Source organism: Cebus imitator, unplaced genomic scaffold (genome assembly GCF_001604975.1).
Source record: "Cebus imitator isolate Cc_AM_T3 unplaced genomic scaffold, Cebus_imitator-1.0 Scaffold445, whole genome shotgun sequence".
Lineage (NCBI taxonomy): Eukaryota > Metazoa > Chordata > Mammalia > Primates > Cebidae > Cebus > Cebus imitator.
The window spans coordinates 1,367,525-1,384,860 of record NW_016107760.1 but is presented as its reverse complement, the minus strand read 5'-3'; the positions used below and the strand labels follow the sequence as shown (position 1 = coordinate 1,384,860).

At 39.3% G+C, this 17,336-nt stretch overlaps 1 protein-coding gene across 1 annotated transcript in view; it reads left to right on the top strand.

The window, feature by feature from the left end:
- DOCK11 (dedicator of cytokinesis 11) overlaps window positions 1–17,336 on the top strand; it is a 191,091-nt gene that overhangs the window by 73,482 nt on the left and 100,273 nt on the right. Inside the window, 5 exon segments of the mRNA XM_017511236.2 lie at window positions 792–875; window positions 5,882–6,022; window positions 7,358–7,570; window positions 12,442–12,564; window positions 14,036–14,118. Coding sequence (XP_017366725.1) covers window positions 792–875; window positions 5,882–6,022; window positions 7,358–7,570; window positions 12,442–12,564; window positions 14,036–14,118 — 644 coding nt within the window.

Here is a 17,336-nt window from a genome sequence, read left to right as displayed (position 1 = left end):
ACCCCCCAAATGTGGCACATATACACCATGGAATATTATGCAGCCATCAAAAACGATGAGTTAGGGTCCTTTGTAGGGACATGGATGAACCTGGAAACCATCATTCTCAGCAAACTGACAGGACAGCAGAAGATCAAACACCGCATGTTCTCACTCATAGGCGGGTGTTGAACAATGAGAACACATGGACACAGGGAGGGGAATCTTTGTATTTTTAGTAGAGACAGGGTTTCACCTTCTTGACCAGGCTGGTCTCAAACTCCACCCACCTTGGCCTCCCAAAGTGCTGGGATTACAGGCATGAATCACTGCGCCCGGCCTGATCTAGGATTTTATAAAATGATTTTATAGAGTTTAGTTGCATTCCATCTCAAACTTTGTCATCCTGGATTGTGCAGCTCACTAGGTATTTCCCAAAGTGATGGAATCAGAATTACATATAATATTCCATAGCTAACACCATGGATATGAAAACTATGGTGATTTCTCTTTTGTTTATTTCTCCTTTGCATTCAGAGTATCTTGCATTCCTGTTTTGTACTGACTGCAGGATGAATAATAATCTTGGTGTTGCAAACAGGCACATAGAAAGCGTAAGAACCTGATATATAGCTTATTATGGGTCATAGCCAAGCAAGCATTCTTTATCCATCTTAAGTACATGGAAATAGAGAATGGTATATTTTTGAATCTGTGACAGATTTATAGTTTTACATAAACTGTACATTTAAATACTATTTAACACTGTTTTGAAGGAAATGAAGTAACATACATGTTTTTTAAAATTTTAGTATGGAAGAGAAACTGAACAACTAAACAAACTCAGTAGAGGAGATGGAAGACAGAATCTCTTTTCTTTTGATTCAGAAGTTCAGGTATTAATGATACATTTCTTTAGTCCTAGAATTGTTGCTTATTCACATAAACAACATCTTTGAAATGTTGAAATCTCTGTTTTTTTGTACCACTAGGGATAGATTATTTTATATTTGTCTTGTTTACTTTGAACAGGTAACTTAACAATGAACTCTTCACTCAAGAGGACCATCACATTTGCAGATAATTTGGGGCTGAATTACATATGTATTTCTCAGTTTCTTATATTCTTTTCACTTCATCTTGCTTCTCAAAATAGATAAATTAAAGAACCCTTCAAGATGGTTACAATGTTCTTTTAGCCCATTAAATACAATTGTGATCTAGTGGCAGTAAATATCTGCAGTATAAAGAACATATGAGTCATATGAGACATTTATTTTTCACATTTGATGTAGGCCTGTAGAACTGGGATAATTTTTATGTCTGGCTTAATCACACTTTAAATGGAGGGTGGTGCAGGAAGGTGCAGGTTTATATGCGTATGTGTATTTTAACCTCTTTCATGAGAGTTAGATGTGTTTTGTACTAAGATATATGCAGTTAATATTTAATTCTATGACATTTTCTAATTCAGTTTTTAATTTTTTCAGTAGGAAAAGTCTAAAGTATATAAGTATTACAAATATTTTTCCTAATGGAAAATAGTTTTTGAGAAAATGAAATTGAGGGAGATGAAATTTTTTGGCTTTCTTTTCCCTTTTTCTATATGAGATTTCGAATGAAAATCTTTTTCATTTGAAATAGGAAAATGTGCATTACAGTTTTTTCTTCCATGAAAATATGAAATAATTTGGGGAAGTCTGATTTTGTTGTTGTCATTTTTCTTTTTCTTTCTTTCTTTCTCTCTTTTTTTTATTTTCGTTGTTGTTGTTGTTGTTTTGAGACAGAGTTTCACTCTTGTTGCCCAGACTGAAGTCCAATGGTGCGATCTTGGCTCACCGCAACCTCCACCTTCTTAGGTTCAAGCAATTCTCATACCTCAGCCTCCTGAGTAGCTGGGATTACAGGCATGTGCCACCACGCCTAGCTAATTTTGTATTTTTAGTAGAGATGGGGCTTCACTGTGTTGGTCAGGCTGTCTCGAGTTCCTGACCTCAGGTGATCTGCCTGCCTTGGCCTCCCAAAGTGCTGGGATTACAGGCATGAGCCACCACGCCAGGCCTCTTTATTTAAGTGTAGTCAAGTGCAGTAGTGACAAGAGGGAGAAAGAGTACAACAAGGAGTTCAGTATGTAATTGACTGAGCAATCAATTGAGATAGCTCACTGCCTTTAGATTAGCCATTGTTGTTTTTTCTTTTTGCTTCATATGGTTTTCTAATTAAAAATTTAGTTTAAAATGGAAAAGTATATAGGCTATAAGTAATACAAACATCTTTCCTTAATGAAAATATTACATGAGAAATGGGATTATTTGGAGAAAATAGATTTTTAAAAATAATTTCATTTCCCTTTTTCCCCCATTGGAATTAAATATTGCTTTAGGGCAAGTAACGTGAATTTTTTTTTTTTTTTAAAGTAGGCCGGGCGCGGTGGCTCACGCCTGTAATCCCAGCGCTTTGGGAGGCCGAGGCGGGCAGATCACAAGGTCAAGAGATCGAGACCATCCTGGCCAACATGGTGAAACCCCAGGCATGTTGGTGTATGCCTGTAGTCCCAGCTACTCGGGAGGCTGAGGCAGAAGAAGCGCTTGAACCCGGGAGGCGGAGGTTGCAGTGAGCCGAGACTGCGCCACTATCCAGCCTGGTGACAGAGCAAGACTCCGTCTCAAAAAAAAAAAAAAAAAAAAAAAAAAAGTAATAGTATAATGGGCCTCAGGGATATTTGTTCTGAGATATTCATTCCGAAATTTACTTCTTCCAAGCATGTCTGAGTCTTTGATCCCCCACCCATGACTGGGCCCTAGTTGGACATATCAGGCTCTTTCATTGTATACAAAGGAGCCAACTGACTGTGGTTGAAACTAAATCCAGTATTTTTACAAATTTGTGGTGTAGCATTTTTGTGGTCATAAAACTGAACTGGTTTTATGTCTGAGTTATTTATCAGTGAACTATATAGTAAGCGAAATTTACAGTTGTAATGAAGCTTTAAGGAGAAGAAATTGAATGTAATGTTTGTTATGGAAGGCAGTCTCACCTCGGAGAAACCCACGTTGCATCTGTTGAGTACCTTTTCTAGGTGAGGCACCATTCTGTAATTTCACCTTTTCTTTTGGCCATAGTTCATTATTTAGAGACATGACCTTAGAGAATAAAGAAATACTGGCTGACTGAAGGTGATGGCTCAAACTTTGAGCTGAAGAAGGCCATATGTCCCAACATTTGCACTCACAGGCCTTAGAAGGGAAAGGATTTGAAGGCTGGAGTGATTTGGTCCAGTTTCTCTTCACATTTTACTGTCTGAGTGAGGCAGAAAGGAAAGCAGATAAATGGTTGGAAATTAAAATTGATCTCCATGGCAATGACTTGCCTCCCCTGGCTCCACAGATAGATAGGTATTTAAGAGGGAGCTGTCTAGTCCCACACATTCGCATTCCTTTTGTAGATAAATAGATTCAAAGGGGAAGAAGTCGTGCTTTCAGGTACAAATCTTACACATTGGGTCCTTTTAAGGAGGTTTTTGTCAGTCACACAGGCTAAGTTAGAACAGCTATAATTATCCAATATTCTTCAGGCATAATACCTGTTTTGGCTTGAATTACTTAGGTAATTGAGAAAAAATTTTCGGTTTCTTGTCTTGAGTTTTCCATACTGACAGTGTTATTCTGCTCGAATCCACCCAATCATTTGCTGCCTGCGATGTCTATGACCTTAATGAAAACATAGTAAATTGTCCCATAATCCACACTTTTTTTCCCTTTTGTGAATAGAATATAAGTCTGTTCAGACGTTGAGCATGAACAGATGAACTTAGATTGCCTGAGCCTTGTGAGCTCAGAAGGAAGATTCTAGGAATTTTCTTTGAGAGACAGATTCCTCCCCTACTGAAAGGATTCCTTCACACCCAATATCTTTTTCGTGTTTTTATTTCAAAATACCAATAATTTTCAGAAATTGATTTCTGTGGTAGCCCAAGTCCATTGCCTCGCTCTGTTAGCTGAGCTCAGTGTTGATCAATTTCCTAAGCAGATGCCTCTTACTCTGTACATAACTTAAACATAGGTAGTCCATGGGGTTCCAGCCTTTTGTGCCTTTCAACCTAAATGCTGCTGACTCCCACATCCAGATCTCTAAGTCAGGCCTCTCCTATTTTTCCTACTGCCATTACCTCAAATGCAACACATCCCAAACTGAACTCACCATTTCTACTCACTGTACTTCAAAATCTGTCATTCATTTGTATTTCACGACTAAGTTCATAACATTGCTATCTATTGAATCTCTCAAATTAGGGATCACTGTATTAATCTTTTTTTTTTTTTTTTTTTGAGATAGGGTCTCACTCTGTCACCCAGGCTGGAGTGCAGTGGCACCATCATAGCTCACTGCAGCCTTGAACTCTTGGGTTCAAGCCATCCTCCTGCCTCAGCCTCCCAAATAACCAGGACTATAGACCTACACAACCATGCCTGGCTAGCTTTTATTTTTTTGTAGAGATGAGGGTCTCACTGTCTTGCGCAGGTTGGTCTCCAACTCCTAGCCTCAAGTGATCTTCCCCTCTCAGCCTACCATGTTAGTTTTGATGCTTCCCATACCTATTCCTGTCAGTTCTGCCTCCTGCACAGCTCATAAAGGAAACCAAATTTTGACTGTTTTGGAACATATATTGCATGGGGAAGACAAAGAATAAGCACATATAAAAAGTAATATTAGAAAGATAAATGAGAGAAAGGGAGTATAGACCATCAGGGAGTGTGCAGTTTTTGGTCTTTTTGTTTGCTTGTTTTTGAGATGGAGTCTCACTCCATCTCCCAGGATGGAGTGCAATGGCACGATCTTGGCTCACTGCAACCTCTGCCTCCTGGGTTCAAGCAATTCTCTTCCCTCAGCCTCCCAAGTAACTGGTACTACAGGCACGTGCTACCATGCCCAGCTAATTTTTGTATTTTTAGTAGAAACAGATGGGGTTTCACCATGTTGGCCAGGATGGTCTCGATCTCTTGAACTTGTGGTCCGCCTGCCTCTACCTCCCGTGTGAGCCACTGCGCCCAGCTGAGAGTGTGTAGTTTTCTATAGGGAGTTAGGGAAGGTCTCCCTGCAGAAGTGTCAATTGATCAGAGGCTTGGAAATGAGGAAGAAAGCCATGTAGCTATCTGAGGGAAGAGGGTTCCTGACAGAACAGCAAGTGCAAAAGTCCTGGTGTGGGAGTGTCCTTGGTGTGCTGGCAAAATAATCAAGGAGAGCCAGGCATGGTGGCTCATGCCTGTAAACCCAGCACTTTGGGAAGCCAAGGCAAGTGGATGACAAAGTCAGGAGATCAAGAACATCCTGGCCAACATGGTGAAATCTTGTCTCTACTAAAATACAAGAGTTAGCCGGGCATGATGGTGCATGCCTGTAGTCCCAGCTACTCAGGAGGCTGAGGCAGGGGAATAGCTTGAACCCGGGAGGTGGAGGTTGTAGTGAGCCGACATGCCACAGCACTCCAGCCTGGTGACAGAGCAAGAATCTGTCTCAAAATAAATAAATAAATAAAAATAACCAAGGAGACCAGTGTGGCTGGAAGAGGGAGGAGGGCAAGCATGGTAGGAGATGAAGTCAGAGCGGCGAGAAGAGACAGGGAGTCATGTCATGTAGGGCTTTGCAGGCCGTAGTACAGACTTGTGACTTTTTCATTGCCTTAGATCCGAGTTTCATCACCTTCCTCTAGGATTTCTCTATCACTGTTTAACTTTAGTGTAAAAAGTCTATAAAGGCTTGTTAAATGAAAACATAAAAAGAGTTCAAATGAAGAATGGACAGAGAACAGTTGGATTTTGCCATTTTTATTATATTAACATAAATCTATTTTAATATTAATCCTATCTTTTTTTGAAAATGATTCACACTCTCTGTTTTGTAGAGGTTGGACTTTTCAGGAATTGAACCCGATATAAAGCCATTTGAAGAAAAGTGCAACAAACGTCTCCTGGTAAATTGCCATGATTTAACTTTCAATATCTTGGGCCAAATTGGAGACAATGCAAAAGGACCACCCACAAATGTATGTATGACTTTTCCTTCTACCCCACTTGCATCAGTGCATTAAAGAAATGTCTTTCTCAAAATAATTTGTACACCAAACCTCCATGACATGCAATTTACCTATATAACAAACCTGCACATGTACCCTGAATCTAAAATAAAAGTTTTATATATATATTATATATATATACATTTTATGACAATAAAATATCTTTTTATGACTGAGAACTGTTAATAATTGACTATGTGAAGATCCCAGTGCCACATATGATAAATTAGACATGGAAGAATTTTATACATCTCTTTCTTTTGCCAAAATATGGCTATGTCCTCATTTTGAGAATTCATGAAAATCTTATCTACTTAGAATAGCAGATAGAGTAGGCTCTTGATGTTCCAGAGGAGCATGTTCCCCAAACCTGCAAAATCATCAAATGTGTAAATTCTGTTAAATAATGTGATTTCTTCTGTGAAATTGGTTCATAGCAATGAGTAAGGATCACCATAGCCATGCTGGGATACAGATGCTGTGCAGTCTGCTAGGCTCGGTCACTATTCTATAGCATTAGATTTATTTTGGTCTACAGAGAAAATTCTAAGTGATAGCTGTCATGGATCATTTGAGTTGCTTAGAAATCCTTGGAATGTAAATGTAAAACCTTCAAAGAGACTGTTTTGTATGTTCATCTTTATTTTTTGGTTCTAGTTTTGTCTATTAAAAATAAAACGGTGATGATTGATTCTCTCACAAGATAGCTGAAAAGTACAGCAGACTTTCCTGTGTATAAAGGGTTAATCTGTATTCCATCTGGCATGAAATTTCTCTTTGTGACCATCTTTCAAATGCCATCTGTAGAGAGGAATCATGTCTTCCAAAATTGCTGATAGGGCAAAGCTTTTGTCAAGTAATTTGATGTTGACTATTACTAGCTCTTATGAAATGTATAGTTGAGTAAGTTGGAACATAACAGAAGAGTAGATTCATTTCTACTCTATAATAATATTGGCATTATTTTTTAGGTAGTCTCAGTAAATGTGTAGAGAATTAATATTTATTCATAGAACAATTTGTGTTATATAAATGTAGCTTTTGATTTCTATTTTTTTTTTGTAAACTTTATAGTGTGTGAAATTATCTACACCTGACAGAGGTTAAAATTTGTTGAAATCTGGTGTTTTGGAATGCCCTTTCTTCTGTGCAGATAAGCCATAATATAATTTTAGCTAAGTGTGGAACTCAGGAACTGTAATCACAGAAACTGGAGGAATAACAAATTTATTTTGCAATTGGGTCTCTCCCCACCATCCCCCCGCCAAAGTCTTAGTTTTAAAATATAATTGTTTTCATTTCCAGGTTGAGCCCTTTTTTATCAATCTTGCCTTATTTGATGTAAAGAACAATTGTAAGATTTCAGCAGACTTTCATGTAGACCTGAATCCCCCATCTGTCCGTGAAATGCTGTGGGGCTCTTCAACCCAACTGGCCAGTGATGGTAACCCGAAAGGCTCTTCACCTGAGTCTGTCATTCATGGAATTGCTGAATCTCAGTTACGCTACATAAAACAGGTAACGAATGATCTTTAGTCTTACCAGTACATTCATAATAAGAAACAGAAATGTTCTTGTGTTATTTTGTGGTTTCAGGCCAGTGTTTTCATGGCATTCTCTCTCATGTAAGGCCTGTCAATAGATATTTTTCTGGTGACTGAAGTTTGAGGGCAAAAATGGAAACCAATGAACATGCCAGTAACATGTTAGCGAAGGAACATTTTTAATGGGACCATAATGTGAGAGAGAGGGAATTATTTTGTGAGATAGAAAGCTGATACAGACACATAAACACACCAGCACCCACACTCATGCATATACTTCTGAGTAAGGCAATAAGTGCTTGAAGGTTTCAGTTTTTAGGAAAAATTGACCCTAAATTAACTCTCCCACCCCTGATTTTATGTCCATTATGAGTAGGTCATTTGAATGGAGCATATGGGCTCTTTCTACAAGGAGTTTTACTTGAAAAGCAATGGGTGGGAACTGCTTGTGTCATAGCTGTAATGCTACACTCTTCTGTTCTATCTGGAGCAAAGAATCCCTTTCAGAAAGAGCTTAACTGTTCCTTGGAATTCTGACCTCTGACCAGACTGGAGGCCATGAGAAGTTAGCAGAGTGGAATTGATCATCTGCTTGCTGGACTTTTGCAGCTAAAAGGAAATGAGAGCATGGCAGAAAATTAAAGTCGAAAGAGACATGTGAACAAAGCTGCTCATGTTGTAAGGAGATTGATTTATCCCTAAATAAAAATACCACTCCTTTTTTCCCTGATTATAATGATAAGTACATTCTTATGTAGAAAATTCAAACAATATAAGAAGTATAAAGAAGAAAGTAAGTCACCAACTGTAAGATAATAACTTAACATTTTGGTAAACATCTTTTCAGACATCTCTGTTGTGTATATAGAAATATATACACATTATGTATACTCCTATAAAAATTATGTCATATGCTGTTTTATACCTACTATATTCTTTTAATATCATATTTATCCTATATCAATATCTATAGATCGGTCACATGCAATATTAAAGGCTAACATGACATTTCATTTATTTAGCTACTTAAGACATTTCTAATTATTTGCTATCAGAAATAATGCCTCATTGAGCCTCTTGTGCACACATCTTAGCTCATTTGTTGAATTATCTCCTTGGAATAAATTCCAAGCATTGGGATTTTTAGGGTCAAAGATTATGCTGATTGATATAGATGATCAAACATTGGAAAAGACTTCTTTACATGGGCTGTCACAGTCCTTTTGTGGCTGTGCATTTCTGGTAGCTTGTCCTCAAGTTAGTCCTTAATCCCTGATAGCCCCTTAGCTTGTTACTCAGGCTGTAGTTGTTACCTCTATGAATATTCCACAATGATGGTGGATGCTTCTGAAAGAGGGATTGAGCAAGCACAGTGTTGTAAATATTTGAGAACCTACTATTGAATTTTATGTTTAAAATTTCCTGGCTGGGCACAATGGCTCACACCTGTAATCCCAGCACTTTGGGAGGCTGATGTGGGCAGATCATGAGGTCAGGAGTTAGAGACCAGCCTGACCAACATGGCAAAACTCCGTGTCTACTAAAAATACAAAAATTAGCCGGACATGATGATGTAGCCTCAGGAGACAGAGGCAGGAGAATTGCTTGAACCTGGGAGGCGGAGGTTGCAGTGAGCCAAGATCATGCCACTGCACTCCAGCCTGGGTGACCTAGCAAGACTCCGTCTCAAATAAATAAACAAATAAAATTTCCTGCACAGCATCAAATAAGTCATTTTATGTCAATATTTATTTCCTCTGTTGCTTCAGTGTGTACCTAACTCAGCAGTATGTTCAATGCAGGAATTTTAAATTATGATTTCAGATGTCATCTAGTTTGTAATTTGGGATAGGAAGAAAATCAACATTTAAAAAATATCTCCTGTGTGCCAACATTATTCCATCAGTGTCTCATGTAATCATAATAGTTTGTGAAATGCTATAATCACTTCTGTTTGACAGATGGGGAAACTGAAGCTCAGGGAAGTTAAGTAAGCTGCTCATGGTGACACAGCTAGTAGTGGTGATGGCAGGATTTGAATCTAGGTCTGTTTGAAATAACTTGACTAAGAATATTAGACAGAATGTAATTAAATGCTGAAATATTATAACACTAGCACATGCCCTGCCACAACCTAGGAGCTTTGTAAGTACTGGTGGCTCGGGGAGAGGAACTGGTCCATTCTCTAGAGGGAGGGGCCAGCAAAGTGGGTAAGAGTCTCCCTAGGGTGGGGAGGCATATTCATGCCCCTTGGTGAGAAAAAGGACTGGGCCAGAGACCTTGTCTTAAAGGGCCAGACTTCCAGCCCATGTGGGATTTCTGGGTTCTCTCTGGCGACCTTCTGCATTCTGGGGACAGGCAGAGGGCCAGAAGCTGATGGGACAAAAGGTAAAACAACTTCAAAGAGTGTCCCCTAGCATTGGAATCCCTGGTCAGTTAGAAAATGGACATCTCAGTGGAGGTAGTGACAGTACCTGTGTCCAAGGGCTGTGGGGAGGCACAAACAAGGTATGTGGTTCTGAGAAAACACTCAACACTGTGATGGGCACACTCGGTTTGCTCAGTGCAACGTAGCAGCGAGCAGTAGTAGCAGTAACAGTGATCTCAGGTAAACAAGTGAAAACAGCAAGCTTTTATCAATTGTCAAATATCTTAAAATTATAATAGTCATTGCTGGCATTAGTGTTGGGAAATGCTTAAAGTACTGAGAATGGGAAACAATAAGTGTTCAATAAATGGTAGCTATAGCAATAATCAGTATTACTGTTCTCAAACTCCCGGCTCAAGCAATTCTCCCACCTTAGCCTCCCAAAGTGATTGGTTTACAAGCAGGAGCCACCATGCCCAGCATTATTACTGTTCTAATCTGGCCTTATCATATGAGATGTTGGTTGTATGGACCTCAGGGCTGAGAGGGGATATAGCATGGGCTGTGTAATCTGGAAGCCTGGACTGCAATCTTCTTCACCCACTTACTCACTGCACAAACCTCTCTGTGCCTCCATTTCTTTTTCTTTCTATCTTTCTTTTTTTTTTTTTTGAGATGGAGTCTGGCTTTGTCACCCAGGCTGGAGTACAGTAGTGCGATCTCGGCTCACTGCAACCTCTGCTTCCTGGGTTCAAGCATTTCTCTAGCCTTAGCCTCCCAAGTAGCTAGGACTGCAGGCATGTGCCACCACGCCCAGCTAATTATTTTGTATTTTTAGTAGAGACGGGGTTTCACTGTGTGAGCCAGGATGGTCTCCATCTCCTGACCTCATGATCTGCCCACCTCAGCCTCCCAAAGTGCTGGGATTACAGGCATGAGCCACTGCGCCCAACCCTCCATTTCTTAACCTATAGAATGTGTATATAGTAGTGCCTACATTTCAGAGTTTTTATGAAGACCGAATGAGATAAAGCATGAAAACCATCTAGCATGGTTAAATGCCAGTTAGAGTAACACTGCACTCAAGGCACACTCCTCAGCATACCTTCTGCAGGGGTAGCTCGGGCAGTCTGCCAACCTGGTCAGCCTCACAGCTCAAACAGCATGTTAAAGCCTCCCAGCAGTACCAGAAGCCAGGTTCTGTGACCTTGAGATACTTTGGTGAGCCACCTGGGTAATAACAAGGTACCTGATGTGCATTACTTCAATTAATCCATACAAGAAATGTATGAAATCCCTATCACTATCATCGTGTCCATTTCACAGATGAGAAACCTGAGACTTAGAGAGAATGTGACTTGCTTAAACCCATTAATGTTGGAGCTGGGACCCAAGAAATTTGACAAGCTATTTTGAACCACTTTGTTCACTTTCTCAAGCAATTTTGAACCACTTTGTTCCATGCTTGCTGCTTGGGAATTCAAAGCTGAATCAGCCATTACCCAGGATCCTTATAAGCTGTTTGACTTTGGGGGAATTTTTAGCCTCTTATACTCAATTTTCTATTCTGCTCTGTCTACCTCCAAGGTTTCTATCTGGAAAAAATGAGATAATGTGTCTGAAATGCATTGGAAACTGAAAATCACTATATTAACAAAGTTGGTAATATACCAAGTAAAAAACAAAATTTTGGTAGAGACTCAGTGATAGATTTTTCCACTTAAATTCATTAGTGATGCTCCTTTAAACAACAGGCATAACCAACTAACATGCTACATAGAGGATATCATATTTGGAAGGAGTCAAACTGGACAGGAGGTGACATGGCTGTTCCACATGCTTTCAAAGAAAAATGTAACTTTGGTTGCATCTACATTAGTACATTTAAATAAGGTGTATGGGGGCAAAATGAGATTTGGATCCTCTGTCTCCTACCTTTGCATTGGAAGCACCCACAAGAGCTCTTGAACTGCAACAAAGGAATGTCTTGTAGAAGACGATTTAGTTTTTCTATACTAGAGCAGTAAAGTTTCTTTTTCCTTCTTAGTGGAAAGAAATATTAGTTAAATATGAATTGCTCTTGAGTTACATGCAGCTGCATTTAAAAATGTCTATCTATTTCTATTTGAGAAACGTACACAATTTTAGCACACACCAATTAAGCCAAACAATGTACATTGTATTAAATTAGGTTTAAGAACTCACCTTACATACACAACCAAACCAAAGAGGCAAAGCAGTAACAGTGATACCTGTACTTTGGGGACTAACAGATGTGAGGTTGGTGACAAAATATAAAATCCATTTGGAAAGGAATGTTGGAAGCTTTGAAAACGGTATGAAAGGAAATCCTACCTATTTCTAGGGTCCTGGACACGACCCTTTGTTGAATATCAACATTCTTTACTAACAATCATTAACCATAAACAACCATATGTACAAAGTTACATGAGTCTAATGAAGTACTTTTTTTCCAGGGAATTTTCTCAGTGACAAATCCACATCCTGAAATTTTTCTAGTTGCAAGAATCGAAAAGGTACTACAGGGAAACATTACACACTGTGCAGAACCCTACATCAAAAATTCTGATCCAGTAAAGGTAATTTATAAAGATTGTTTGTCAACATTTCACCTTAACGTAGAATTTGCCTTTTTCTGATATTTTAAATGACATTGTCAATGTCCCTCTAAGGGGAAAAAAATTCTTTGCACATGCTATATATTCTGAAAACATTGTATACTGTGTATGTGTGCTAAAACTTGAACGTGGCATATTTTCCTATTGTCATTGATGTTCTGATAATGTAATAATCTGATTTCTCCTTGCTTATCAAAATAAGAGCCAAAGCTTTTAGGCAACATCTGCTAATTGACACCGTATCCTTGACAATAGCCGTTCTTTTTCTTACGGTCCTACATAAAGCCTTAGAATGAATGTCAGAGCTGGGAGATTAAAGAGGATCCAGTCCTATAGTTCCCAAATGTCAGTTCATACCCAGATTTACTCCTGTCTGTGAAAAAATGAGAAAAGAAAGACAGTGAACATTTCATGAAGCTAAATGTATTTAATTCGAAGGGCTGCCCTTTATTCTGAGATCTTTGCCCTTCCTACTTTTTAAAGGTTATGCATATCTTTCTTTCATGAAATGTTGGCATATTAAATGGCAGGGATTTAAAAATTGTTTTGTTGAATGTCCTTAAGTGGTAATATTAAAAGTTGGTAACCCTATATCATCATTCACATTTCTGGAAAGTTGTGAAATTACGAAATTCAAATGTTTGGAAATCATTGCTCTAATCTCATCATCTCCTCTTATAAATGAAAAACCTGAGACCCTGGGAGGGAAAGGGTTCACAGTTGAGTTCATTAGTAGCACTCCAGCTCCTGCGTATTTATGAAGCATCAATCTGTTGTACATGGCATTTTTGTTGTGTACCCAAATAATGTTTATTAAGTGGAAGTTGCTGATGTGATGGGACTAATTTGTGGAGGAAAAATGTCTCAACAATATAGATAAAAGCCTCCAGCTCTCTGTATCCCTAGGGAAAAGCATCCAGCCAGCAGTCTGTTTAGACTCCATAGGCAGTTTATCTCCTTGTCATCTCTCAGTGCCTGTGCAAACAGCAGCTCCTGCCCACACTTAGGCTAATTGCATTGACTCCTGGTGACTTGTTCCTTATCTTGGGAGTAGAAAGGGCAGCTGTATCCAGAAAAACTTCTTCCAAGAATGATGAGCATTTGCCTGCTATGTGAAAGGAAGTACAGGTTAAAACCACTAAACATTTTTCCAGTAGAGGTCTTTGGTGCAAAATGTGCCCTATATCTATTTCGTCTGTCTTCTGCTATAAATGAAAAAAGCTCTGTTAATGAGAAAACACAAAGCCTTATGAAGTACTTCGTTCTTGCAAAATGGCTGGCTGGTGCATGTTGTTCTGCTTGTGGCTATTTCTGCATTTTTTTTCCCGAGACTTTTGATGTTTTATAATGGTAAGTTGGGGAAATTATTTTTCTGGGTGGGCCCATGGCAGTTTTAACAAATATGAGCCTATCTTCTTATTTCTGACCTTAGACGGCCCAGAAGGTGCACAGAACAGCTAAACAAGTGTGTAGCCGCCTTGGACAATACAGAATGCCCTTCGCTTGGGCTGCCAGGTCTGTACAAATATAATCCTGACCCGTTCACTCACGTTTGTATGTTAAGTTAAGGGCCGTTATCCTTACCAACATTCAACAGTGTGTTTCCAGCAGACCAGTTATATCTTGGACACTTGGGATGTAAGAATTCTTTAAAAAAAATTTTTTTTTGACACAGAGTTTCACTCTTGTTGCCCAGGCTGGAGTGCAATGGCATGATCTCGGCTCATGGCAGCCTCTACCTCCCGGGTTCAAGCAATTCTTCTGCCTCAGCCACCTGAATAGCTAGGATTACAGACATGTACCACCACACCCAGCTAATTTTCGTATTTTTAGTAGAGACAGGATTTCCCTACGTTAGACTGGTCTCGAACTCCTGACCTCAGGTGATCCACCCGCCTTGGCCTCCCAAAGTGCTGGGATTACAGGAGTGAGCCACCATGCCCTGCCAAGAATGCTTTCTCTTAAACTTTGCTGTGTATCAAAGACCCTCTCATTTTTTTTCATCTGTCTTGCTTTAGGGAAGTTTTCTTTGGCTTGGGTTACTGCTCTGACTGACACCACTTAATTTTACTGCATTTAAAAGCAGAGTTGATTTGCTAGTGATGGAATTTTTTTCAGAAAGCAGAAATTTTAGTGAGTTATATACAGTATGCCCCTATTTCAGAGTTGGCTTTGTTTATGCTTTAAAAATCTACCATAGAATATTTCTGGAAAACAAACCAAAAATTCAGGGGCAAATAATGAAGTCATTAAATGTGAGTGTGTAATTAGTAGATTTTCTTCCTGATGACAAGTTCTGCCAGCATGTGTTAACCATATTTCCTATCTGATGGTAGGTTGCATTATTTTATCCAAATTTTATAAGTTTATACGGGGATGACTTAAAACAAGTTTCTTGTTTATCCCCCTTTTTCAAGTACAGGTTCATTGGCTTGTTTGTGGTACAGCCTGTACAGCTTACTGGAGCTTCTGGGGAAAGGGCACCATGTTCTGAATAATTTAATCAATTATGTTCAGTGGGTGCTAGGGAGTACATAAGGGTAGGAGATTCTAAGTTAATTAACTCTTTTATTTGTCACTATTTATAATCGTTTTGGGGAAAGTCTCAAAGTATTATGTTGGTAGATGAAAAATCACTATTGTCCTTGTTTTGCAGACTTTCAAGATGATGTTAAAAAAATGATAGCTAGGGACAGATGAATGGCAAAGAGTAGTAGAGGTTGGTACATGAAGGTATTATAGAAGGTGAAGTGTGGCTTGTAATATCAGCATTTTTTTTTTTTTTTTGAGACAGATTCTCACTCTGTTGCCCAGGCTAGAGTGCAGTGGCGCGATCTCGGCTCACTGCAACCTCTGCCTGCCAGGTTCAAGCAATTCTCTGCCTCAGCCTCCCAAGTAGCTGGGATTATAGGTACCCACCACCATGCCCTGCTAATTTTTGTATTTTTTGTAGACATGGGGTTCATTACCTTGGCCAGACTGGTCTTGAACTCCTGACCTCTTGATCCACCTACCGCAGCCTCCCAAAGTGCTGGGATTACAGGCGTGAATTATCGGCATATTTTTAATATTCCAGCCTGAAAAGTCCATCACTGCTCCTTCTATTATTATTGTTAATAGTTATTGGCCAGGCACGGTGGTTCACACCTGTAATCCCAGCACTTTGGGAGGCCAAGGCGGACGGATCATGAGGTCAGGTGTTCAAGACCAGCCTGGCCAACATGATGAAACCCTGTCTCTACTAAAAATACAAAAATTAGCTGGACATGGTGGCAGGCACCTGTAATCCCAGCTACTCTGGAGGCTGAGGGAGGAGAATTGCTTGAACCCAGGAGGCAAAGGTTGCAGTGAGCCAAGATCATGACACTGCATGCCAGCCCAGGCAACAGCAAGATTGTCTCCGGTGGGGGGTGGAGGGGTGGACAGAAATAGTTATCAAGTGCTAACTGTTCAAGGCACTTATCTAAGTGCTTCATGTCTATTGTCTTAAAAAGTGGGTACTGTTATCCCTGTCTTTGAAGATGAGGAAACCGAGGCACAGAAGTGAAGCAGAAAGACAAAAATAGAAATTCTTTTTCAAGTTCACACAACATGTGGCAGAACAGGGATCAGAACCCAGGGCACCTGCCTTCAAAGCCATCTCTAGACCACTGTAGCCTATGGCCCCTCTTTGGGCCATACTAGTAGCTGCTTGATGGGGCTTTACAAACAGAAAAATTAATTTTGAAGTCTTCAACGTTAGAAGCTTTGATTTCCAGTTCTAATGAGGAATTATTGTTTTTCCTCCTGAATTGTTTTGGTTTTCAGCAGTGGTAGAAACTTACTCAAAAGACTGGGCTGGATGTTTAAAAGATGTATGATAAACCCCTGTTTACTAGAAATAAAGGAGGTATACTTAGAAGTAGGAACAATGAGGTTAATGCCTATAACTACATCTTCAGAGGCACTGCCAGGGAGAAATATGTTTCAGGCTATAGCTGCTTCCAGTGTGTTGGGTGCGTGTATATTGTTTTCCATTTTAGCAGCAGAATAGTTGCTTAAAAATGGGAGAAGAGGAGGGGGAGGGAATGACTCAAGTTCATATGAGAAACTATACATATATAGTCATCCCTCAGTATCTGTGGGGCATTGGTTCCAGCATCTCCAACAGATACCCAGATCTGCAAATGCTGAAGTCTCTGATATAAATGATGTAGTATTTGCACGTAACCTACTCACATCCTTCCATGTAATTTAAATCATCTGTAGATTACTTATAATACCTAATACAATGTAAATGCTATATAAATACTTGTTATACTGTATTGTTTAGTGAATAATGATAAGAAAAATCTATTTTTGTTCAGTACAGATGCGGTTTTATTTTCCAAATATTTTTGATCCGTGGTTGCTTGAATCCACAGATGTGGAGCCCATGGATACAGAGAGCCAACTCTATATTGTAATCTCCCCATATTAATTTATCCTTATGCTTTTTATAAACTGTATGGAAACATACTTCACCCTTGATAAAATGCACACATTTTAAATGTCTAGTTTCATGAATTTTCACGAATGTTTACAGTCATGTAACCACCACCCCAACCAGATACAGAACATGTCTATTACTCCAGAAAGTTTTCTCATGTCCCTTGTCCATTCAACCATCTTAACCTTGTCCCAGGCAACCACTGATCTGATTTTCACGGCAGATGACTTTTTATGTCTTCTGTACCTTCATATAAATGGAATCA